The following is a 25,787-nucleotide window of genomic DNA, read 5'->3' on the forward strand; positions in this document are numbered from 1 at the left end:
CGATCCTGTATATATTATTTTGAAGTAATTAAAGATCAGGTTATTCTCTCTACATTATAAACTTTATTTTTGAAAAATGATATAATTCCTTAAGAGAAAATAATATTAGCAAAGAAATTTTAGAATTCATTGATAATATGGAGAATGATGATTATAAAAAAGATGAAAGAAAAGAAGAGGAAGAAGAAAATTCAGCCACTAAAGACGAGGATAAACCGTCCATCGCGCACATGGACTATCGGTAGGTATTAATTAATATTGACATATTGACATCTCTCATCATCGATATAAAAAACTTGCCTTTTCCATGAAATTTATTAAATAAATTTATTATTCGATTTAATTAGAATAAGATGGATTCGCGACAGGGTATTAAAGTTCCTCGGACTGACTGATCAGGAACATCTTTTCGACAATCTTATTAATGTAATTAATCGTTCTTAATAGTAAATAATTTAAAGATTAGTCGAGATTATATATGATTATTTTTTATTATTAGGCGAATAATCGGCACTTCGAAGACAAGTTGCTCAACTTTCTTATATTAGATTTATACGGAGTAACGGATCTGGAGAAAAAAATAATTTTCTTCTACAAAACTTACGTCAGTGAAGTATTTCAGGAGGAAATCTCAGTATGGGAGGAAAGTAAGCTTTAAACGTGCTTTTATAGGGAGGTTAAGCTTACAAAGGGGTGTGTCAGGTTTATTAGGTTATCAGGTCTCTTTTCAACCATAAATTTTGTTATTAAGCTTCTAAATCTGAAACGCTCCTTGTAAAATAACTATATTTAAAAGTTAATAGAAAATGTTATGGTAGCAAATAATGTGATCTCGATATACGATGAATGTGACTTTAGGTCAGCGTGTAAAAATAACAGCATTGACAGCATTTACCTCGAAAAGCAGAAGGTTAACCAAAAGTGCTCCTGGTAAAAATTTCGCAATCTTTAACATTGCATTTCTTGCAAAAAAAATTGCATTATGCATATAATTTCACGTAGTAGCACAATTTTAATATTAATGTATTAATATGTTAATACATATAAATTTAAACATGCAAAATAGTTATTACTATTCAATTGAATAAACGACAAAAAGTTTTGTTACGTTGTGTTATTTGATAAGGATTAAGTTCCGCACCTGAAAATCACGTATTAGTTTCATATACGAACGCATCTTATTGCAACATGCATAAAGAAAGCATGCGATATTTTATTTTTTGCTTCTTATTTTAATTTCTCCTTATATTTCTTCTCTTCATGTTTCTCTTTTTCCTTTGTAGAATTTTTAAAGTAAAAACAATCTTAGGATTAATATACCATTTAATACTTTCGATAAATGTTTTAATCGAAGAAAGAAAAGTAAATTTGTTTAACGATATTTTTTGATAATGTTAGGAAAAGTAGAGAAACTTTATGATGACAAGAAGAAAAAAGATAAAAAACTCGCAAAAAAAGGTAAAAAAGGTAAAGCCATGACCGGTAAAGTGAGTCCAGTTACTAGTCGCATGGCACTGAGCACCAGTACCTTGCATACTCCTAGTATACCAGAATCTAGCGAAGAAGAAGAAGAAGAAGAAGACGACGAAGACGAAGGAGAACAGAACGGTAGCGGTGATCCTTCTACTTATTCTAGAAAAAAAGGAGATTCAAAAAGTGCTCCTATTGGTAAGTTACATCTGTAAATATAGATTTGTTTTAAAAATATATGACATGAATAATAATAATAACAATAATAATAATTTATATTTCTAGATAGTTCCGTTTTTACACCACCGCCTGGAGAAGAAGATAAATATATTCTAACTAAGGTTAATATAGTTATTAAATAAAAAGCTTATTAAATAATGTTTTTTAGCATTATTCTATATCTTACTTAATTCAATTAATTTCACGAATGAAAAAATAAATAAGATTTCATCAAGATTTACCGCGAAAGCAAAAATCAATGATTGATTAATTTTAACTTTGAATTAATTTCACCAATATCGATTAATCTTAGTTTTCTTGTCTCTTGCTGGTTCTTAAAAGGAATAAGTAATCGATCAATCGTAGTTAAAAAAAAGCAAATTAGTGTTGAGTGAAATCGATCATAAAGAACGTTATTTGTGGCAATTGCAGAAATTGGTGGAGAAAGTTTGTCAGGTACCGGCGCTTCACATGATATGCGGCCAGATAGATGGAAACAGAACTGACCTGCAGGACATCACGTTCTTCTACTTCATGCGCACCAGTGATGAGGGTATACCTTCTTTCGATACCTACGAAGAGTGTCTCAATGAGATCACGAATTACGTGGTGGTCGGCTCTCTGAACAGCAGATTCTTGGCTTCCTTGAATAAAATACTGGTTAATGTAAGGATTGTCCAATCTAATCACAATTAATTCTAGTAATATTCTCTTTTCCGATTATATGTCAATAATCCTTTCATAACTTACAACCTATATTTCAATACAATGCAAGCGAAATTGTAGCGTTGCATGTTTAAATAACTATTAATTTGTCTTTTTTTAAGGATAAATTCCAGATTTTTTAAAGTATTTAATTGTTTGCAAAACTTTAAAAATTATTTTTGTTTTAAAAAACATAATAAGTTTTGGAATATTTTTTCGTGTATTTTGGGCTAAGTTTTTGTGTTGTCTTATGTTATATAAAGCTGATAGATAATAATTCAATAATGTGTGGAAAATGAAACACTAGGTATTTAAACCATTAGTGGAAAATCAATTCAGAGGACCAGATTTTTGCGAGCCGCAAGCTGATGATGAAAAAAGAAAGACGGTAGACGTCGAAGCGGTGAGTACATATTGAAAAATCCACGCTAGCAAGTACCGAAATTCTACTACGTAAAAACACTATCTATTTTAAAAGTTATCATATATAATCTATATAAAATTGTTACTTAAAATATAATTTTTAATTTTATTTCATATAAATACAATAATCAAAATCGATAGACTATTAACGAATAAATTTTATTCTTTTCTAAAGAAATCGGTGCTGAGACGACCATCTCTTTTTTTAAAACCATTTTTATTAATATCCAAACAAGATCTGCCAGCAAGAAAAAAGGAGAATGATGAAGAATCAATCTCACAAGATGACAGATCGAGAATCAGAAAAAAGCCAAGTTTGAGAAACAAAAGATTCGATGTATCTATATCGGAATCCAGCAGATCGGTCAGTGCGAGGGAAATGAGACAGCCAATGATCGAGCAAGTCAAGAAAGACATTTTAGATTATCTCAACAATATGATCGAGATTACAGAATCGTTAGTATTATTTTATTTTCAAAAATTGATAAAAATATTGCATCTATTATTATCTATTTTTAACAGCAAATTTCCTTTCCTTTTATTAATAGCTTTATGTTTTTGATTTTGATGCCATAGAACGTTGGAGCATATTGAAGGCGATATTTTGCTGACAATGCCGAAAATTCCAGAGCTCAACGATCCTGCAATAACAGATGATATGTTGTTAAAGAATAAAGATATCGTCGAACAAATGGAAGAAGTAATTATGTTATGGGAAAAACATATACAGAAGGTTGGTATTTCAATTCATTTTTCTCACACTTGGGTGATCTCTTTACAATTTTGAATTATTTATTATACATTATTTATTATTTAATATATAGTGTCCTGAAATATTGACTAAATAATTAGAAATAACCAAATTAAGGAAACATTTATTATTGTCTATTTAAAATATATTACCTATTTAAAGAAATAGTTAATTATTTATTTGTAAATGATTTTAAATCAATCTTTAAAAATTTGTTTAATTATTGTGTAATTATTGTGTAGGTAATGGAGTCATACGTAAGCAAAGTGCTTCCAGGGAAAGGACCAATAGCGGAATATCAATATTGGCATGATTGCGAGACTGGATTAACAATGTTGGTTGAACAATTGAAAATGTCCATCGTTAAAAGAATCCTCGATCTTCTTGAACAAATACGCTCGCCGATTGCCTCGAGTTTTCAATATTTCCGAACGGAACTATGGAAACACTACGTCGAAGCCAGAGACAACAATAAATTTATTCAAACTCTGATGAGATATTTCAAGGTAACATTATAAAGAGATTCTGATTTATAATAATGTAATGTTAGTAAAATACACTCGAAAAATTTTTGTAGATGTAGTCTTAGATCAATTGGAATTTTTTGTAGAACTTCCAGACGTTTTTTTTCAAGTTAAAAATATAAAATAAAAACTTTTTACCAATCGAGCTTTAGAAATGAAATTTAGAAATCAATTAATTTTCATTTTATATTTAATTTTAGTAATAATAGAATTTTTAAATTTTTCATTCAACTATATTCAAAAATTATATAATGTTAAACATTAAATGTTTATTAAGAAAGTAAATTAAATTTTTGTTCCAAAAAACGAATTGATGAAAAATTTAGGCAAATATTTTAATAATATTTATTGGCTATATATATTTTTATTAAAATTGCAGTTGATTACCGAATCGGATTCATTCGAATCTATAGAAGAGTGCATACCTTCGTTGATGGAGGGACTGAGAATGCTCTGGGTGTTATCTAGTTATTACTGCCGAGAAGAGAAAATGATGCAGCTGGTAGACCGGATATCATGGCAACTCTGTGAAAACGTTAAGCATAACTTGGCTATCGTTTTACTATTCAAGAAACCTCTAGAAGAAATTCTAAAAAAGACGAGTGCAGCCAGCTCGATGTTGAGACAATGGAAACGATCGTACTTGAAGACTCGATTGGATATCGAACTGTCAGGAAAGGGAATTCGTTGGGAATTCGATCAGAAACGCCTCTTTCAAAACACAGAGTACATCGCCGAAGTGTGCAGCGACCTGTACAAGATTGCTGGCGTGTTGCAGGATTTCTACAACATTTTTGGACCCTATCTCAAATCTATCATAAATGATCCGGCACAGATCGACGCTGTGGTAAAACGAGTGGACGCGCTGGTAGTGCCTATCGAGGAGGCCGACTTCGATATTTTCAATGTATTCAATAAGGAAAACTGGGAGGCCATGACCGCGTGGTTCTACGAGCAAGTGACGTTTCTGGAGGATCAGGCCAAGTTCTATATCGACGAATGTTTCACAGTGTTGATCAGTGCCGAGAACGCGCTAGAGATGTTACTCAAATTCAAGAATATAAAAACCCGTGCTGCTATTCAAGAACAGCTATTACGCAAATTCGACGTAATTATGCAGCAGTTTAGCAAAGAGATCAACATCGTGGAAAATATATATACCCGTGGCAAACGACATCCGCCGTTACTGACGTATCATCCGCCGATGGCGGGAGCAATCTTTTGGGTAAGGCAGCTATTCCACAGATTGCGTAGGCCAGTGTTGATCTTCCAGGAAATGCTTGAATTGAAGCACAGCGAGCCGAAGATTCTGGCGTTTAGCCAGTACTACGATCTCGCGAAGCAGCTGAAAGAGTTCGAGAAAACGAAGTTCAATACGTGGCTCGACAAGGCGGTACTGACAGTAACTACCATCATGAAAAAGAGCATCTTGAGGATAGTGCGCGTCGAACGGGATCCTCCAGCTACTCTGACTTTCCCGGATGAACAACAAGCCACGAAGGATCTTCAAGGACTAGTTCATCTAATATCGAAGACGAGGAGCAAAAACATGGGTTCCATTCTGTCAACTCCGCGTGAATCTCCAGTGAGACCCGACGGCGTCATAATATCGAAACTTAGCGCGGAGATCGAGAGTATCGCAAGCTCTAGAATCGTTTCTACGGTTCAGCCGCGTCCGGAAGGGAAAACCGACACCAAAGTATCGTCGTTGAAAGAAGCAGGCAAAAGCTCCACTGTATCTTCCGAGAAGCATGACGCCCGTGCGAAGATTAGCTGGAAGGAGTTTATGAGTGGCGCCATTTTGCTGGAATGTCAACTACGTTTTCAGGTCAACTTCGACTGGGAAGTCTTCGAGATAATCAGAGAGGCGGAACTGATGGAACAATTGGGCTTTGAGTTGCCCGCGACTGTCAGAGACGTCGGAATTCAGAAGAATCGATTGAGAACGGACATCGACGCCATCGGAAAGATGATCGATCAGTACAACAACATCCTGGAGACATTGGACAAAGCGGACGTACAGTTGTTGAAACAAACTCTGCAGGATGTCGAAAAGCACATTCAGCCTGGTGTGACGCGATTTAATTGGAACTCTTTAAGCATTTCGGATTACGCGGCAGCCTGTAATAGAATATTGAAGAACTTGAATTCTATCATCAATCAAGTCGAACAAATAAAGAAAGAGCTTGACAATCGAATTAATTCTGAACTACAATCATATCATCTATTTTCTAGGAAGAAAGAAATCGCTGAATCAGAGATTCTCTTGCCATGCAAAGTATATTTTATTATAAATTTTATTTTCCTAAAAAAAATGTTCTTATGTAGATTCAAAATCAATAGAATTATTATTTTTTTTAAGACAAAACTTAAATTTTTTCTTATAGTGATAGTAAATCAATCAAATTTTTACGATAATATAAATAGATCAAGTTGCAATAATAAAAAGAAATAAATTTATAATATTTAAATATCAAAAATATCGCTGATAAAGATTAAATAATGTAATTTGAAATATCAAAAATAATTTATAAGTGATAGATGTTTTTTTTGTTTACACATATTATAAAAATAGAATTATTCGTTAATTGCAATATATAATTTCTTTTTTTCTTGTAGACTTATTTTATGGAAATAAAAAATCGAAGGTCCGAGCTGGTATCGTTGATGTTAAAAGCTTACCAATCAATCAGTCCGATGCTTATAAAATTGGAAAGCTTGGTGCTAGGTACTGCTACCGGAAAAAGCCCAGCCATGCAGCTCTTGTATGAAAAATATGAGAAGAAAATTTTCGCTGCCTTTATAATGTACGTAATTTCTCTTATTAGTAAATAATAAATTTATTATATTAAAATATACCATTATTTAATTGGTATATTTATATATCTTATATTTATAATATCTTTTATTTTCTAGGTGTATGGTAAGAAACATGGAGGTTCTAAATAAAATGTTAAACAGCACTAAGCCGATTTTCCAAGTAGACGCAATATTAATGGCGTCCGAAGTAATATTACGCCCAGCACCCGGAGAGATCTACAACATCATTTGTCAGGACGTGCGAGATCTACTGGAAAGTTTAAAAGGATTCTCGAGATGGATGAATGGAACTTGCTTAGAATGTAAACCACAAAGAACAGAATTTTCAGAGGACTTGGTTCTTTTTAGTTTCTTCGAGGATGTGATGAGTGTCCGAGTTGAGTAAATAAATGCTAAATATATTTTATATTACTCTAACAGAGTATTAAATATTTAAGCAAATAATTACAAGTATAATATAGTATTTATTTTTTTCAATTTAAAACTATTCTAAATATTCACAGATAGTTAATGAATTTATAAGAGTAGTTCAGGACACGGCGCACAAAATCTCGATGGAATGTTGGCAATATTTGTACAGATGGAAGAAATACAGCAATTTGTGGTCGTTCGATAAGAATCTCGTTTGTGAGAAATTTGCGGCGACAAAACCCACAGTTGTACAATACGACGAAAAATTCACGTTTTACGAAAACATTCTAGAGGAACTGCAAGATATGTCATCTTACTACGACATAAGCAGTGTACGGTAAAGCGGTATCAACAATTTACAACGCTATTCTAATGAAAATGTGAAATTTTATATTTATATTTAATGATAAAAATTTTTTTTTAATTTATATTGCAATTAACAATAGATTTTTTTATTCATACTCTCTTCGTCTCTCAAAATGTAATTGAAATCATACTTTTCGCTTTTTAAATTATTATCTATGTTTTTCTGTCATTTTCTGTTTTAATTTAAATTTTTTTCTCTTTTCAAAGGCTCAACTTGACACCGCTCTTATCAAATATCGAGTGTCAAGCGAAAGAATGGAAACAGGTTTTAGGGAATTATCTTCTGTCCGACACTATGCAGGCTATAAATCAGTTAAAAACTCAGATCGACATTTTTCGCGGCGAAATCGAGCTGGTGGTCACTGGATTGGATCGTTTCATGTCCATCATGCAGGCGATCACCGACGTGAGAAATATGGCGATCCAAGCTGAGGTGCAATATCTTTCTTATCAGGAATGTTTTCAAACAATGCGCACTCATGCGATTGAGTTCTCTGCATCGGACGAAGAGATGGCATACGCGTTGCAACGCAGTTGGGAGTCCTTGTACCTTGGAGCATTTTATAGAGCTTCGACCCTGGAAAGTACTATCGACAAATTTGCCGAAATGATCGAGGCTCAAATCCAACAGTTCTTAGATGAAACTACGAAATTTAGCGAAGATTTCGAGACAAATGGTCCCGGAAGCACCGGGGATGACCTGGAGCTTGGATTGAAGAAAATGAATGTACGTTTAAAAAAAAGAAATAATTTGCATTCTGAAAAGTACTATCATCTGAAATTCTCTTTAACTCTTGTCTTTTCTGAATTTTTTTTAGAAAGATTGAATAATTTCTTTTATGAGAAAGCACAATTATCACCCATGACATTTAGTTTTTTTTCGGTTATTTACAGGAATATGGCAAACAGATCAGCAAATATGAAGAAAGACGTTTGAATCTAATAACGTACGAAACCCTGTTTGATCTGCCGTCCACCGATTACTCAACTTTCCTGAAAGTCAAGACAGATTACGAGAACATGGAAGTGTTGTATGATCTCTACAAACACCAGAGAAGTGCGCGAGAGGTCTGGGCGGAGACTCTCTGGGTGAACTTGAATCCCCAGCAGCTCATCGAGGGTATGGAACACTTCATCAGAGAGCTTCGACTACTGCCGAAATCTATCAGGGATATGAACGTCGGTCATGCCTTGAACGCCAATATGAAAAACTTCAAAAATTCAGTGCCGCTCTTCATCGAACTGAAGAACGAAGCTATGCGTGAAAGACACTGGCAAGAGCTGATGAGAAGAACCGGACAATATTTTGATATGGACCCGGACAGGTGTGCGGATGATGAATAATTACGCGAGCATTAATTATACGTGCGGACTTAAATAGACAGCTCGGTAGAGTGCGATTTTAATTGCGAAAAATTAATAACGAATATGGATGATTGTTATATTAGTTAGACTTTATTACGCGTAAATATGTAGCGATAAATAATTAGGAGTGCATTTTTTATTTTTTATTACATTTAAATATTTACTGAATATACATATGTATGCATTATTTATTACTGTACAATATGCAATTTATTGTAATATTTACAAATTTTATATGGCTTTTATATATCTTTGTCTAGCCACGTTTTTTTTTTAATATTTAATTACTTATAATATATAGTAAATACTATTTTAAAACGGTTTTTTGAAGATGTATGTTGTAATAATAGGTAAAAAGAAATGTTTAATCTAATTTTTTATAAATGAACTAATGTACATTGCATATATTATATTATTTCATAATTTTTTTAGATTATACGTGTTTGTTTTTCATAGATTCTTGTGACATAATCAATTATTAGTGGCCAGTGTAAACTTATTCTCGAATGCATAAGTTTGATAATTAATTTTTAAAAATATAATTAATAATATATAGACATTTTTTAATACAAAAAAAAAAGATGCAACGAAAATGTCTTACGATAGAGGGGTAAGCTTTTTATCATGTTGTTTAATTTAAATATATAAAAATACAAATACAATTATCGGATTATTTCAGATTTACCTTAGAAAATATGTTCGCTATGGAGTTAGGAAAATACCAAGACATCGCCCAAGATATTGTGATAAATGCCGTGAAAGAGCTTGCGATCGAAAGAGGCGTAAAAGAATTAGCGGAAGTATGGAAGTCTATGGAATTCAACATCGTGAAATATTATAAAGGTATTTTTTAATTATTTAAAAGCGAAACTATATTTTTATTATACATATATATATATATATATATATGTATATTATTATATAATTATAAATAAATTATACATTATTACAATTACAAATAAAGCGTGCAAAATTCTACGATCGTTGATTATATTTATTATCAGGTACGGAGGATCGTGGCTTTATTCTTGGATCACTCGACGAATTGAATCTGGTACTGGAGGACAATATGCTGACCGTGCACAGCATGGCGGCTTCGCAATTTATCGGACCGTTTCTCAACGTCGTTCAGAAATGGGAACACACGATGCACACGATCTCTGAAGTTCTGAAGGTGTGGGTGGAACTGCAGCGAAAGTGGATGTATCTTGAGGGTATCTTCGTGGGTGGCGACATCCGGCTTCAGTTACCGGATGAAACGAAAAAATTTGATGACATTGATCAAGCCTTTAAAAAAATCATGAATGACACGTCAAAGAGACGCAATGTCTTAGAATGTTGCACGATTTATGGTATTTGTGAAATTCGCGCAAATTAATTATATACAATACAGTTAAATTAAATCAAAATAATTAACATGCATTTTAAAAAATTAAGTAAATTATGTATTAAATTGTGCTGTATATCTATAATTGTGTTTAGGCCGAAAAGATGAATTCGAAACCATGATAGCGGCCCTCGAGAAGTGTCAAAAATCCCTCACAGAAATACCTGCGCAATAAACGCCTTATATTCCCGAGATTCAGCTTTATTAGTGACGATGAATTATTGAGCATTCTCGGTAGCAATATTCCCACTATCATCCAAGAACACATTGGAAAGATGTTCGATAATCTCGATAAGCTCAAACTAGTGCCTGATAACGCAGACAGATTGATGGTGACAGCTCTCATATCTTGTGAGAGAGAAATTATGGAATTTATAAATCCCGTAACTACGGAGCATAACATTGAAATCTGGATGGGTCTTACTCTCGAGGAAATGAAGAGATCGAATCGATATTTGACAAAGAAGGCGATCTACAATTACGGAAAGGTTTATATTAAATTATTGTATATTATTTTTATTTATTTCGCATAGATTTTTTTCTCAGTAAAACGTCTATAATTATATAATTATATTCGTTACTGTTAATCTTTAATGTATTAAAGTTATTATAACGGAAAAAGTTATATTTATATAAAAAAGTGTGATAACTAATTGAAAAATTAAAACTTCTTGATAGATTATAATTCTCAGAATTCTTTTTATAACAAACAAATAACTAGGAAATTGGCGAATAAGAGCCAACGCGAATGTTGATGCGTCAATTTCGCAGAAAATAATTTTTTCTGCGAAATTGATGAGTGCACAGGGCACATATTTTTCTCTTGATGTATTTTACCAAGATTATTATTCTCATTTTTGAGAATTTTACAAACCCCCCCCCCCCTTACCCCCCTAAAGAGATATAGACGAGAAAAATATCAGGGCGAATTTTATAACAAAAACGATAACTAAATATATAATCATAAACGCAGATGCAAAGACCAAGAACGAAGTGGATACTTGAATTTCAAGGAATGATGGTTCTCACTGCCAATCAGATATGGTGGACCGCAGAAGTGGAAAACGTTTTTGATAAAATATCTCAAGGAAATAAACGAGCTATGAAGGAGGTAATATAAAAAATCATAAATAAATTTTTTTACGTTTGCGAACAAAAGAATATATTTCTTCCTTGTATATAGTATTTACAACAACTCAACGATCAACTAGACGAAGTGGTGACACTGATGGGTAGCGATATACTTACGAATAACGATAGAAAGAAGATCGACATGGTTCTAACCATCGACGTGCACATTCGTGACATTATCGAGATTTTTGTTAGGGACAGCATTATAGATCCCACAGAATTCGAATGGGAAAGTCAGTTGAGGTAGTTTATCATTTCTTACAATTAGTAAAATAATTGTAGTCTCCGATATAATTATAAATATATTAGATTTTAAATAAGATTAATAAATATGTTTAACATTCTTTATTAATAAATATTTGGGCGAAACATTTTTTACATGATGCATTTGTAATTTAATTATTCTTGTATATGTACAGATTTTATTGGGTTCATGATCTGGACAATGTATGGATGAACCAATGCACAGGCACTTTCGAATATGGTTACGAGTACATGGGCCTCAATGGCAGATTGGTCATTACGCCTCTGACAGACAGGATATATCTTACGATCACGCAAGCTCTCTCGATGCATTTAGGCGGTGCTCCAGCGGGTATGTGAAGCGTATGCATGGCACAATTGCAAATTTCTTGAGCATGAGCTAAATATATATGATGACTTTTCATTTATTTTAAACGTAGTAAAATTTATTGCGAGAGAAAAAAATAAATTTAGAATTATAATTCAAAGCTGCAAAAATAGAAAAAGGAGGAATAAAACGTTGAATAATTCTCAAAAATCTTAGAACAAATTCAATACTTTTAATTTGTACTATTTAATGCATTTTTTAATAGATAGTTTTGTTCCAACAAATATTTTGATTTTTAATTCTAAGGACCTGCTGGTACCGGCAAGACTGAGACAGTCAAAGATTTAGCGAAAGCCCTGGGTCTGTTATGTGTTGTCACTAATTGCGGAGAAGGGATGGATTATATCGCGATCGGGAAGACTCTAGGTGGTCTGGCTCAATGCGGAGCATGGGGTTGCTTCGACGAATTCAATCGTATCGATAGCTCCGTTCTCTCAGTTATCTCAACTCAATTGCAAACTATACGCTCGGCGCTACAAGTTAAAGCTCACAGATTTACGGTACACTCGCATGAATATTGAATAATTTTAACAAAGAGAGCCGTTCTAGTTGCTTGTCTAATAGTATTATGGAAATAATGGCAGTTATGTAATTCACAATATTCTAAATTTCGTCTTCGCTTTGAAAATGTATTTAAGTCCATATATTATTCTCAGCTTTTTTAATATACATATATTTTTACGAAATTTAATTATGTTAATTTCTCAATTATATCAACAAATATAAATTTCTCGTCGTATTCCTACTACATTTTTATTACGAAACACAACGTTCTCCGAAAGTTTGAAGGCCAAGACATCGTGCTGAATTCGAAAGTGGGAATTTTCATCACCATGAATCCAGGATATGCTGGTCGTACAGAATTACCGGAGTCTGTCAAGATCTTCTTCAGACCGGTGGTTTGCATAGTGCCCGACAACGAACTAATCTGCCAAATCAAGCTCTTCAGTGCTGGTTTTCTGACAGCGAAGCAACTCGCTAAAAAAATGACGGTTCTCTACAAGCTCGCGAGCGAACAGCTGAGCAAACAAACGCACTATGACTTCGGCTTGAGGGCCCTCAAGTCCGTCCTCAACATGGCTGGCCAGCTGAAGAGAATTTCCGGTGACTTGCCCGAGAACCTCGTACTGATGAGAGCTCTCAGAGACATGAATTTACCTAAGTTCATATACGATGATGTGCCGCTCTTTTTGGGTTTGATTAAGGACCTCTTTCCGGATATGGATTGTCCCAGAGTACGTTACCTGGACTTTAATGAAGCGGTTGAAGCAGTACTGGAAAAGTACGAATACATCGTTTTACCTGAGCAAGTAATGCCATTTTTCATGTTTTTATTTTTTTTACAATTTTTTATTGCAATTTAATAAATTAATAAATTAATAAATTAAACTAATGTTCGCAATTAGGTTGACAAAGTCATTCAATTATACGAGGTGATGATGATTAGACATTCGACGATGCTCATCGGTCCTACCGGTGGCGGTAAGACAGTAGTAATTGAAACGCTATGCAGGGCACAAACACATCTCGGTAAACCTACGAAACTATACATTCTGAATCCCAAGGTACGACAATTGATTGCAATAATGATAAATTAAGTTTTACTGTTCTTTAAATCATCGTGTTTTTTAAATTGACCAAGGCTTGCACCGTCATTGAATTGTATGGAATGTTGAATCCTACGACGCGTGATTGGACGGACGGCCTCTTGAGCAATATCTTTCGCGAAATCAATCGACCTTTAGATTCCGATAAAGAGGAACGCAAATACATACTTTTCGACGGCGATGTCGATGCACTATGGGTTGAAAACATGAATTCGGTTATGGATGACAACAAGCTCTTGACTCTGGCTAATCAAGAGAGAATCAAAATGCAGAATCATTGCAGTCTGCTCTTCGAGGTAACTTAACGTAGATATCGACCATGTGTGAGATAAGTTTGAAAAAATTTATTTAAAAGTATTATTCGCAAAATTATTTATACGATTATTTTTATATAAAAACAATAACGTAAATTTTTCAATTTGTGACTTAGTATTAAATTAATTTTGAAATAAATTATTGTAAGAATAATTATATATGTTTTCTGATTTTCTTTTAATAATTAAAATTAAATTAATTAAATTCAATTTAATTAATTATAGACGTAATTATTTATTTTAAATTATTTTTATTAAATATATATAATAAATTAAAAAATAAAATTATATGATTTAAACATATTTATTTGGATAATTATTTGCTTTCGATGCTCAAGGTAGGCGACTTACAATACGCTTCGCCTGCAACAGTATCGAGAGCAGGTATGGTTTACGTTGACCCGAAGAACCTAGGCTATCAGCCATACATGGACAAGTGGATACAAGCTAAGGACAAAACAGACCAAGATTTTTTCCACAAAATGTGTGAGAAATACGTGCACGGCTCGGTCAATCTCATCATCAACGGAATGTTAGGCCTTCAGGCGGTCGAACCGCTTCGGATGATCATACCACAAACTGACCTCAATATGGTAACTAAACTCGCTAATCGACTATTGATTAATCCGTATTTGCAGACGAAAAGTTGAAACTTATCTTAAATTTTACTATTAATTATACACATCAGTTTTCTCTCATCCATTATACGAATAGTATTTTTTGCATCGGTTTTTTAAGGTAACTCAATTCTGCTACATGTTTGATGGCTTGCTGTTATTAAAAGACGAATTAGCGGATAAAAAATCCACGGAAATTACTCAAGAGGAAGAGGACATTTTGCTAATGTCAAAAGAGGAATTCCTGGAGGCGATGTACATTCAAGCGTGTTACTGGTCTTTCGGCGCGTCTATTGTAGACAACGCACGCCCCAATTTTGATGAATACATGAAGAAGATTTCTGGACTTATGCTAATCCAAGATACACCCGCCAAGCCGGCAACCATTAGTAAGTTAACCAAAATTACATTGTATTAAACAAAATTCACAAATATAATTTTAAAAATGATAAAAATGATAAATTAATTATTACATTTACTTCCATTTTTTTGTGTACATAAATTTTTTCATATTATCTTGAATTTACAACATAAATGTGCGTTTATTGTATATGTATGTTACACCAGGATATATACCCGTATCATTTCCAACTATATACGATTATGTATTGGATGTCAAGAGAAAAGTTTGGATGGCGTGGAAATGGTTGGTACCGACATACTTTCATGATGGACAAAAAACTTTTTCGGATATCCTAGTGCAAACGATCGACACTTTACGTACCACATGGTTCATAAATCTCATGAGCCATCTACAGAGACCGGTATTATTGGTCGGAGAAACTGGTACTTCGAAGACGGCCATTATTCATGAGTTTCTGAGAAATTTACACCCCGAGAAATACGTGAGTGAGAAAACAATATTGACAAGATAAATTCCACAATTATTCACATTGCATTTTATTTAAATAATATTTTCCAATAAAATATAATGTATATAAATTAAAATATGTGTATAGAAGATCTCTCTATTATTTATAATAATTTACTACATTTAACAACTTGTCATAACGCCAAGTAGGAGCAACTTTTAATTAACTTCTCATCGAGAACCAGCTCAATGGACCTGCAGAAGAATATCGAATCGGCAGTGGAGAAAAGATCAAGAGAAATATTCGGACCACCGCCTGGGAAAAAATTAGTCATCTTCATCGATGACATGAACATGCCAATCGTAGATACTTATGGAACTCAACAACCCATCGCGCTCCTTAAACTGCTGTTCGAAAGAGGTGGCTTTTACGATCGCGGACGTGATTTGAATTGGAAATATATGAAAGATATTTGTGAGTACTGTCATACAGAATATTCCAAAAGTAATATCGTTCTTTTCGCAATTTTATGGTAACTTTTTTTCAGCGATTTAATGAAACGTTATTTTTTTATCATTTTATTATGCCAATACTAAAAATTTTATATTTTCTTGCAATATAGTATCTTAATAATTATGAAATTATGAGACAGATTATTTAGCCGCTATGGGAAAACCCGGCGGTGGCAGGAATGAAGTCGATCCACGATTTATCTCGATGTTCTCGGTTTACAACGTGACTTTCCCATCGATCGAGACTCTCAATTATATTTACACGAGCATTCTGTCCGGTCATCTGCAAACGTTTTCGGAGAAAGTTCAATCTATCGCAAACGGACTCGTACAATTAATGTTGGAACTTTACGAGGTAATTTTGCAACAAATATTTATTATAATAAAATGTCAATAACATGTGATGCTATTCAGACAGTTAGAAAAGAGTTACTACCAACGCCGTCCAAGTTCCATTACATTTTCAACACGCGTGATCTTTCGAGGATCATGGCTGGACTCCTTCAGAGTCATTCTAACTTCTATCCAGGCATAAAACAATTCGTTAGACTCTGGAGGAACGAGGTTACCAGAGTTATATGTGATCGTCTGATCAGCGTTCAGGTAATAAACTTTTTATTTTTTTCTTTAGTGTTGATTAAACCTTCACTCGTAAATAGTTTCGTGTTTCTAGGACGAGAATTTCGTCATCGATCAGTTGAAGGAAAAGATACAAAATTATTGGGAATTAGAGCCAGAAGTGATACAGTATAGTTTACGAGACCCGATGCTCTACGGTGATTTCAGAAACGCTTGCAACGAGGATGAGCCTAGATTTTACGAGGATCTATTAGACTACGAGGCGGTTTACAGCTTATTCTTGGAAGTTCGTTCTTTTGCTTCGAATTTAATTATCTTTTTACATGTAGCAATTTGCAATGTAATTCGATTACAATATTACATTTACAAAGAACTGTATAATCTTGAAAATCTCGTGCTATATCCAGATCTTCGATGAGTACAACGAGAAAAATAGAACCAAACTACATATGGTCCTTTTTAACGATGCGCTCGAGCACCTTACCAGAGTGCATCGTGCACTTCGGATGCATCGCGGCCACGTGCTTGTCGTCGGTACTGGCGGTAGCGGTAAAAAATCCGTGATAAAGTTAGCATCCTTCGCCGCCGGTTATCAATTCTTCCAGATCGTCCTGAGTCGCGGCTACAACGAGACATTCTTCCGCGAGGACATGAAGAGCCTGTATAACATGGTCGGCGTGAACAATAAAAAGGTCGTGTTCATGTTTACGTCCGCTCACATTAAGAACGAGGACTTCCTCGAACTGGTGAACAACATGCTGACAGCAAGTTCCGTACCGGCTCTCTTCAACGATGAAGAGAGAGACGCGATAGTCACTTCCTGCAGAGACGCGGCGGTTAAAGCGGGCTTTGATATCGCAAAGTGATTAATGTCCTTTTATTTATTCTTGAATCTTTGATCGAATTTTTTGAAAAGCATATGTCTAATCTATTTTCGATTTTAGAAAGAGCGTCTGGTCGTACTTCGTTAAAACGTGCATCGCGAATTTGCGAATAGCGTTGGCGATGAGTCCGTCGGGCGACGCTTTGCGGACACGATGCCGCAATTATCCGGGCTTGATTAATAACACCACTGTGGATTGGATGTTTCCGTGGCCGCAACAGGCCTTGGTCGCTGTGGCGAACGTTCTTCTCAGAGACGTAAGTGACTGCAATAGAACATTCAACGAAAAAAAATTTAAATGCGAAATTCTTTCTTCCAGAATCCGATCGTGCCACAGGAATACAGGGAGATGATTGTAAGCCACATCGTGTACGTACACACATCCGTATTGCAATACACGGTGGATTTCGCGACGAAGCTGAAGAGACGAAATTACGTTACTCCGAAGCATTTCCTGGATTTTATCAATACTTATTTAAAGCTACTGACGAAAAAGAAGAACTTCATAAATTCTCACCGTGCGCGTCTTTCCGGAGGTAACTACTTAATTTTCTTATAAACTTTTTATTTTATTATGTCTATATATTTTTTACTAATGTCTAAGTTTAATTTCTGAATTTAATTTATTAATGTCTAAGTTTAATGTTTGAATTTAATTTTAAATCTTTTTCAAGTTCAATGTCAAGAAATTACTTGTCACATCTCTTAAAATAAGAGAACACAATTTCATGTTGAATAGATTTTCCAATAAATATTTTAATTAGGATTGCAGAAAATCGCAGAGGCATCAGTGACTTTGATTAAACTGCACGAAATTCTGGCCGTGCAAAGGGTCAAAGTGGCCGATCAAACGAAGAACTGTGAGCAGCTGCTTGCGTCCATTGGCGAAAGCACGGATATTGCGATAGAAAAGAAAAATCTGAGCGAGGAGAAAAGAAAGGAAATTGAGGACAAGAAGAAGATGATCACCAAGGAAGAAACAGAGGCCAAGAAAGCATTAGCGGAGGCTGAACCGGCTCTCAACGCGGCCAGACTTGCACTGGGCGAACTCGAGAAAGCTGATATCACGGAGATAAGGTAATTATCATTTAGAATTAATTTTTAAGAGGAGAAATACTCTCGTACCAAAATATTTAATATTGAATTAAAAATTAATATTGAATTAAGAAAGACGCTTAAATAAAAGACTCAAACGGAGACAACCAAACTTGAAACTCGCTAAAGAATTGACAATGATAATTCAGATCCTTTGCCACTCCGCCCGAGCCGGTGCAGATCGTTTCGGAATGCGTCGCGATGCTTTATGGCGTCAAAGATGTGTCCTGGAAAGGAGCGAAGGGAATGATGAGCGATCCGGGATTTGTAAGAAATTTACAGGAGATGAACTGCGACCAGATCACTCTGAAACAGCAGCAAGCAGTACGGGCGCATTTGAAGAAGACAGACAAGCTGGATCAAATGCAGTTCATCAGCAAAGCGGGATACGGCTTGTACAAATTTGTCTTCGCCGTTTTGGATTATTGCGATGTTTATAAAGAGGTACTTATCCAATTTCGTACACTTTAATCGATTTAATTTTTTAAAACGTTGAGTTAATTCTTATCTTTTTTTTTTCTTACTCTTTATCGTTGAATATTTAAGTTCTAATCTTTATAATTTTTAAGACATACAAATATAGATATATTCTGACGTCGATAATTCACTGTTTCAGGTGAAACCGAAAATAGATAGAGTTCAGGTACTTGAAACAGAGTCCGAGAAACTCAGACGTGCGTTAGAAAAGGAAGAACGAGAGTTACAACGATTGGAGAAAACGATCGAGGAACTGAATGAGAAATACGACGAAGCGATGACCGAGCGACATATACTACAGGACGAAACTGACCTGCTGCACCGACGTCTGCTGGCCGCCGACAAGCTTATCTCCGGATTATCCTCCGAGAATGAACGTTGGCAGAAAGATCTAGCGGTTTTGCACGATGATATGGAAAAGATCACGGGAAATTGCTTATTCGGAGCGGCATTCCTCGCTTATAGCGGTCCCTTTTCCTACGAATTCAGAAATGAAATGTACAGCGACTGGCAAAGAAGTATCCTGGAAAAAGATCTACCTCTGTCGAAGCCCTTTAAACTCGAAACTCAATTGAGCGACGACGTTGAAATCAGCACGTAAGTAAGAGCATTTAATATTGTAAAGTGAAATGCATTCATATTAATTCAGTTATTTGATCAAGTTTTCATCATATATTAACGTACGGATCAAAAGTAAAATTTTAGAAATATTATATATATTAAACTTTTTAAATTAATAAAAGAAGAATATTAATTGCTCACAAGAGAAATGCAGTTACTTCATTTTATTTAATAAATGTATTTGTATAAAAAATCGTGTGATGAAAATGCTTTCTAATATTTAATGCAAACTTGAAGATGGAACTCGGAAGGTCTTCCACCAGACGAGCTGTCCGTGCAAAACGGCATATTGACCATAAAAGCATCCAGATTTCCGCTTTGCATCGATCCACAACAGCAAGCGCTGAAGTGGATCAAAAAAAGAGAAAAGAAGAATTTGAAAATTCTTTCTTTCACGGACGCGGATTTCTTGAAGCAAGTGGAATTGGCGGTCAAATATGGTTTACCGATACTTATCCAGGATGTCGACGAAATCGATCCCATCTTGGACAATGTCTTATCAAAAAATATACAGAGTAAGTTTTTGAAATTCAAAATAAGAGTAATCGCAATTCGCTGAAATACAGAAACAGATTTGATTTTATTAAATTAATTTGTTTTTTGTTGCAGCCGCTGCAGGACGAACTTTTGTTATTCTCGGTAATAAGGAGATAGATTATGATTTCAAATTTCGTATGTATCTGACAACCAAAATGACTAATCCGACGCTGGATCCGGCTGCGTATGCCAAAGCAGTTGTTATCAATTATATGGTCACCACAGCAGTGAGTTAAATTTAATTAATTACATATATAACATGGTTACATTAATAATATCAAATTATAGTTATACATACATTCATGTAACATTTATTATATTATAATTGTGTGTTGAAAAAAAAAAGATTCAGAGATGTGAAAATATTTCTATAGCTTTCAAAAGATTGTCAGTATTCTAATATCAAATTACACAATAAAATCTCCTGAGACATCTCTCTTCAGGGTTTGGAGAATCAACTTTTATCAGTCGTCGTAAGAATCGAAAGACCGGACATCGAGGAGCAACGGGAGACGTTGATTCTAGAAACGAGCGAAAACAAGAATTTGCTGCAACAATTGGAAGACAGTCTCCTACGCGAAATCGCCGCGGATCAAGGTAACATGGTGGACAACATCGATCTGATCGAAACTCTGGAGAACATCAAGTCCAGAGCCAACGAGGTGATGACGAAGCTGTTCCTTGCGGAGGTCACCTCGGCCGACATAGACAAACTTCGCGAAGGCTATCGTCCGGTTGCTGAACGAGGTGCTATTCTCTTCTTCGTGCTGGCCGATATGGCTATCGTGAACGCCATGTATCAATATTCTCTGATCAGCTACGTCGAGGTGTTTATCCACTCGCTTAAGAGATCGCTGCCGGATCCGGTGCTCGTTAAACGATTGCAGAACATTATTCCGACGCTGACAAAAAAAGTCTACGATTACGGTTGTACCGGCATCTTTCAGCGCCACAAATTGCTCTTCTCTCTGCAAATTTGTCTGAGAATAGAAAAGAGCGTAGGCAATGTGAACCAGAAGCAGCTAGACTTCTTCGTCAAAGGTAGCATGGCTTTGGAAAAATCACCCCAACTGAATCCTACCAGATGGCTGCCGCAATCAGGCTGGGAAGACATTCTTAAACTAGCGAGCGATTTCCCAGAACAATTCGCGCAGCTTCCAGAAGAGCTGCGAGATAACGAGGATGAATGGAAGCAGGTAAATATTTCGAGACCGGCGATTATTCAAACAACTTAATTTTATTTGTTATTATTGGTAGCTAAAAAAATAATAATAGAAAATAATTATTAAGATACAAACAGAATTTTTTATTTAAAAACTTAACACGTTTTTAAAACAAAATTTTAAAAACACGAGAAAATTCGAATAATTATTTTTTTAAACCAAAACAAAAATTTTGCAATAAATAGGAGTTTTCTCGAAATGTGTGATAATTAATCAACTAATTGATATTTGTTTTAGTGGTACGATTCAGATACGCCGGAATCGGACGAACTCCCGTGCGAATATAATACGCGATTGACGTCCTTTGAGAAATTGATGCTAATCCGCTGCTTCCGCGTGGATCGCGTTTATCGCGGGATTATTAATTTCGTTATCGATATTATGGGTGAACAGTACATCACGCCGCCTCACATAAGCTTCGATATGATTTTCGAGGAGAGTACGCCTACCATGCCTGTGGTCTTCCTTTTAAGCCCAGGCTCGGATCCTACTTCGGAGCTGATGAAGCTGGCTGATCGATACGGCTGTGGCGGTGGAAAATTTAGATATCTCTCGCTCGGTCAAAGTCAAAACAAGGTAGGATAACGTAACATATGTAATTCGATTCATAAGATTTATGTTTAACATAATGACTTACAAACATAATAAAGTAACGATAAATGATTTCATATACTCGAAACCGCGTTTAATATTCTGCGTTTTAAAATTATTTACGAAAAAAGTTACTTTTATATAAAATATATTTTTTTATATAATAGATCGCAATGGAATTGTTGGATACAGCGATGACGAGAGGTCAATGGCTGATGCTCCAGAATTGCCACCTACTGTTGTCCTTTACAAAAGATCTAGAAAAGTTTGTGGAGAACATAGGAAAGCCTCATCCTGACTTTCGCTTGTGGCTCACCACGGAACCTATTCCTAATTTTCCAATCGGAATATTGCAACAATCATTAAAAGGTACAATACTGTACTTTGTTATTATACATCCTGTTCTAAAACAAATAGTTTACAGTGGTAACGGAACCACCGAGCGGGTTGAAATTAAACTTGCAGAGCACGTATTTCAACATGCGACCACAGGTTTTGGAAAGTTGTTCTCATCCTCTTTACAAACATTTAATTTACGTTCTAGCCTTCTATCACGCGGTTAGCCAGGTAAATTTAAAAAAAGTGATGCATTTAATTAATAATGCAGTAGAATTTTTATTAAAAAGGACCACTTAAAATACATCGTAGGAGAGAAGAAGGTATGGCAAAATTGGATGGAATATAAAGTATGATTTCAACGAATCAGATTTTAACGTATGTACTACCATCCTGGATACTTATTTGACAAAAGCACTTGCAACAAAAGAGTCTAACGTACCGTGGAACAGCCTCAAGTATCTAATTGGAGAGGTACGTTTGCAATCTAAATTATTTCCTTTAAAGATCTTTTCCAATTCCGATCATTCTTCTATTCTGCTTAAAGTATTTCTTAAATAAATTTGCATTATTTATTTTTGTATTTAAAAATAATTTAGGTAATGTACGGCGGAAGAGTAATAGACAGCTATGATCGTCGCGTCTCTTACATCTACATGGACGAATATTTTGGTGATTTTCTGTTCGACGAGTTTCAACCGTTCTACTTTTATAAGAATGCTGTCGAGTACGTGATACCACCGGAAGGAAATCGCGACGATTATTTGCGATTCATCGAGGAACTTCCTCTCGTGAATACTCCGGAAGTGTTTGGATTGCATCCGAATGCCGAGATCGGATACTTTACGGAAGCTGTCAAGAGAACGTGGAGGCATCTCATTGAACTGCAACCACAAGTCGGTAAGAATAATAAATCATTTTTTCTCATTTTACATTATGTGTTTCTAATATTTATTGTGATAATCGTTTATTATTATTATTATAAATGCTGTTAAAAGAGGACATTTAAAGTATTATTTAAGATTATTATTATTAAAAATATTTTAAGATTTTGTAAGATTGAGTTCAAGATAAAAGTAGTAAAAATAGATTATTAATTATCTTGTTTATGAAAAAATATTTATTAATTAAAGATTAATTAAAAATTCTTGTTTATGAAAGTTATATATTTCACTTAATAGAATATTTCATTTAATAGAAATATCAATTTTTATTTTTTTATAATTGATGACTGTTTATAGCTTGCTTGGATGAAAAGTGTAAGTCGCCTTGCATTTTCTGATAAATCATAATGATATACCATATTAAAAACATACTGTTAAATTTTCAGCGGTGAGCGTTAGCGGTGTCAGCAAAGATGAATTCGTCGATAACATAGCGAAAGAGATCTCGGCCAAGATACCTGCAGCATATGATATTAACAAGGTCAAGAAAAATTTCGGCGTGGCTGTAACACCAACCGCAATTGTCTTATTTCAAGAATTAAAAAGATTTAACAAATTAATAAAAACGATAACGAGGACATTGAATCAGCTGAGAAAGGTCGTGCAATTAATCTTCAAGATTCGATGATTTATCATAATTTAAATATAGCAATACAAATAATACAGTCTCACATACAAAATATTTTCATTATTTACTCTTATAAATCTCATTTTATTAGGGATTTTACTTTTTATTTAACAGATTTATATATATTAAAGAATGAGACAAATTTTAAGTTTTCTATCAAATTGTGAAATTTATATTTTCCTTATACTTTATATAATATTAATATAACTTTAACTTTTTGCTATAGCTTCAGTGAATTTATAATACACTTTAGTATACAAAAATAAATGCTTCATCTTCAATTTTAGGCCATCGCCGGCGAAATCGGAATGGATATGACGCTGGAAAACATTTCCGTAGCGCTTTATAACGGTACTCTTCCCAAAGAATGGGCAAAATTCGCACCAGACACACGAAAGAATCTTGCCGGTTGGATGGACCACTTTCAAAAAAGGATAGACCAATACACTAATTGGGTAAGAGATTGAGCATGCAAATTATCCTATTCGATTCATTCTATCTTGATGAATGATACCCTACTTCCGTCAGTCCGGCGCAAACGAGCCCGTGGTACTTTGGTTGTCCGGATTGCATGTGCCAGAAACTTATCTGGCAGCTTTGATTCAGATAGCTTGTCGCAAAAACAATTGGCCTCTCGACCGTTCTGTCATTTACACGACAGTGTCGAAATTCATTAAACCTGACGACATAGAAGAAAGACCCGATCAGGTGAATTCCTCCATGAAATATTTTTGTCTTTCTTTCTATCGTGTTTTATTACAGACTATTATAATGTCAATAATTATTTTCTTATACATTGCGTTTTTATAAATAGGGCTGTTATGTGTACGGATTGTATTTGGAAGGCGCCAGATGGGATGTCGAAGAGCATCGTTTGAAAAGATCGCATCCGAAAGTTTTGATAGAGGAGCTGCCAATATTAACAATCATACCTACTGAAATTCATAGATTGAAATTACAGGTATCAAAAACATCACGCTATTCATGATTTATCTTTAATCGAAAAATTCAAATAGCAAGTCACGTCTTCGAATAATAATTTACAATGGTTATAAAATGAAATTAAATTGAATATAGATAATTATTTTTTATATTTGTTGCAGAATACGTTTAAAACTCCCGTATATACCACACTGAACCGGCGAAATGCTCTCGGTGTTGGTTTAGTTTTCGAGGCAGATTTGGCGACTCCGGAACACATTTCACATTGGGTACTTCAAGGTGTTTGTCTCGTGTTAAATACAGATTAAAACGGTGCTTGAGATCAACGCTCGAAACCTGCAGTATACTTATTACGTATTAATATCACAATTAATTAATATTATAGAATAGTCGTGATATAAACATAATCATTAACTTATATATTCTTAACTATCATAATTTTGTCTACGTTTTATTATATGTATAGTTCTATAAATTTTTATTACACAAGAATAAAGCAGAGGAAAAAAAACAGAATATCTTATTCATTCATAAATTTTTTAATATTTATCGATTAAATCTTTAAAAAATAGCATTTTATTAAATTATAATTTTCAAAATTATACCATTATTTCATATATATAATTTCAATATATTTAATATTATTCATATTATATCGTCCATGATGTTTGAGTTGTCACAGATTTTATAAAACGTAAGCACAGATTTTTATAAAACGATCAACAAAGTCATTCAAGTTTTGCCATTTCATTTTAGTAATTGTTCCTCAATACCTTGTTTGGTATTTTACGTTTTTGCGGCAATCCAAAAAGACCGATAATTAATAGATAAACACTTTTGTATCTAATATGGAATCTTATTATACA

General features: G+C 34.3%; 3 protein-coding genes across 3 annotated transcripts; all 3 read left to right on the forward strand.

The window, feature by feature from the left end:
* On the forward strand, positions 1-658 carry LOC140663217 (uncharacterized). The gene is made up of 4 exons (XM_072887224.1): positions 1-39; positions 124-241; positions 348-426; positions 500-658. The coding sequence occupies exons 2-4, from the start codon at positions 138-140 to the stop codon at positions 656-658; spliced, it is 342 nt and encodes a 113-aa protein (XP_072743325.1). The 5' UTR covers positions 1-39; positions 124-137.
* A 184-nt stretch (positions 659-842) lies between these two features.
* LOC140663218 (uncharacterized) lies at positions 843-3,881 on the forward strand. The gene is made up of 8 exons (XM_072887225.1): positions 843-930; positions 1,399-1,668; positions 1,756-1,811; positions 2,122-2,355; positions 2,702-2,797; positions 2,993-3,273; positions 3,394-3,554; positions 3,811-3,881. The coding sequence occupies exons 1-8, from the start codon at positions 843-845 to the stop codon at positions 3,879-3,881; spliced, it is 1,257 nt and encodes a 418-aa protein (XP_072743326.1).
* Positions 3,828-25,229, forward strand: LOC140676364 (dynein axonemal heavy chain 10-like). Its single transcript, XM_072911332.1, is given in 44 exon segments — positions 3,828-4,074; positions 4,472-6,370; positions 6,712-6,899; positions 7,009-7,288; positions 7,416-7,660; positions 7,897-8,416; positions 8,584-9,014; positions 9,734-9,897; positions 10,059-10,406; positions 10,537-10,601; positions 10,603-10,929; positions 11,415-11,552; positions 11,625-11,815; positions 11,992-12,167; positions 12,450-12,703; positions 12,986-13,513; positions 13,610-13,768; positions 13,846-14,106; positions 14,463-14,717; positions 14,863-15,130; positions 15,309-15,586; positions 15,763-16,027; positions 16,206-16,420; positions 16,480-16,776; positions 16,778-16,930; positions 17,052-17,506; positions 17,589-17,784; positions 17,847-18,063; positions 18,292-18,604; positions 18,772-19,066; positions 19,239-19,696; positions 19,958-20,235; positions 20,330-20,484; positions 20,701-21,453; positions 21,718-22,056; positions 22,239-22,440; positions 22,496-22,638; positions 22,720-22,881; positions 23,007-23,307; positions 23,738-23,949; positions 24,267-24,434; positions 24,508-24,687; positions 24,794-24,940; positions 25,083-25,229. Coding segments are annotated over 44 exon segments (13,200 nt in total). The 5' UTR covers positions 3,828-3,900.
* The last annotated feature ends 558 nt before the right edge of the window (positions 25,230-25,787 follow it).

Source organism: Anoplolepis gracilipes, chromosome 2, assembly GCF_047496725.1.
Source record: "Anoplolepis gracilipes chromosome 2, ASM4749672v1, whole genome shotgun sequence".
In the NCBI taxonomy this organism is placed as follows: domain Eukaryota; kingdom Metazoa; phylum Arthropoda; class Insecta; order Hymenoptera; family Formicidae; genus Anoplolepis; species Anoplolepis gracilipes.

Bases quoted from the DNA above. Each gene is read 5' to 3' on its own strand.
- LOC140663217 (XM_072887224.1), top strand. From the start codon at position 138: ATGGAGAATGATGATTATAAAAAAGATGAAAGAAAAGAAGAGGAAGAA. The intron at 242-347 runs GTAGGTATTAAT...CGATTTAATTAG, and splicing joins ATCGCGCACATGGACTATCG to AATAAGATGGATTCGCGACA. The intron at 427-499 runs GTAATTAATCGT...TTTTATTATTAG, and splicing joins TTTTCGACAATCTTATTAAT to GCGAATAATCGGCACTTCGA.
- LOC140663218 (XM_072887225.1), top strand. From the start codon at position 843: ATGAATGTGACTTTAGGTCAGCGTGTAAAAATAACAGCATTGACAGCA. The intron at 2,356-2,701 runs GTAAGGATTGTC...ATGAAACACTAG, and splicing joins TGAATAAAATACTGGTTAAT to GTATTTAAACCATTAGTGGA. The intron at 3,274-3,393 runs GTTAGTATTATT...TTGATGCCATAG, and splicing joins ATGATCGAGATTACAGAATC to AACGTTGGAGCATATTGAAG.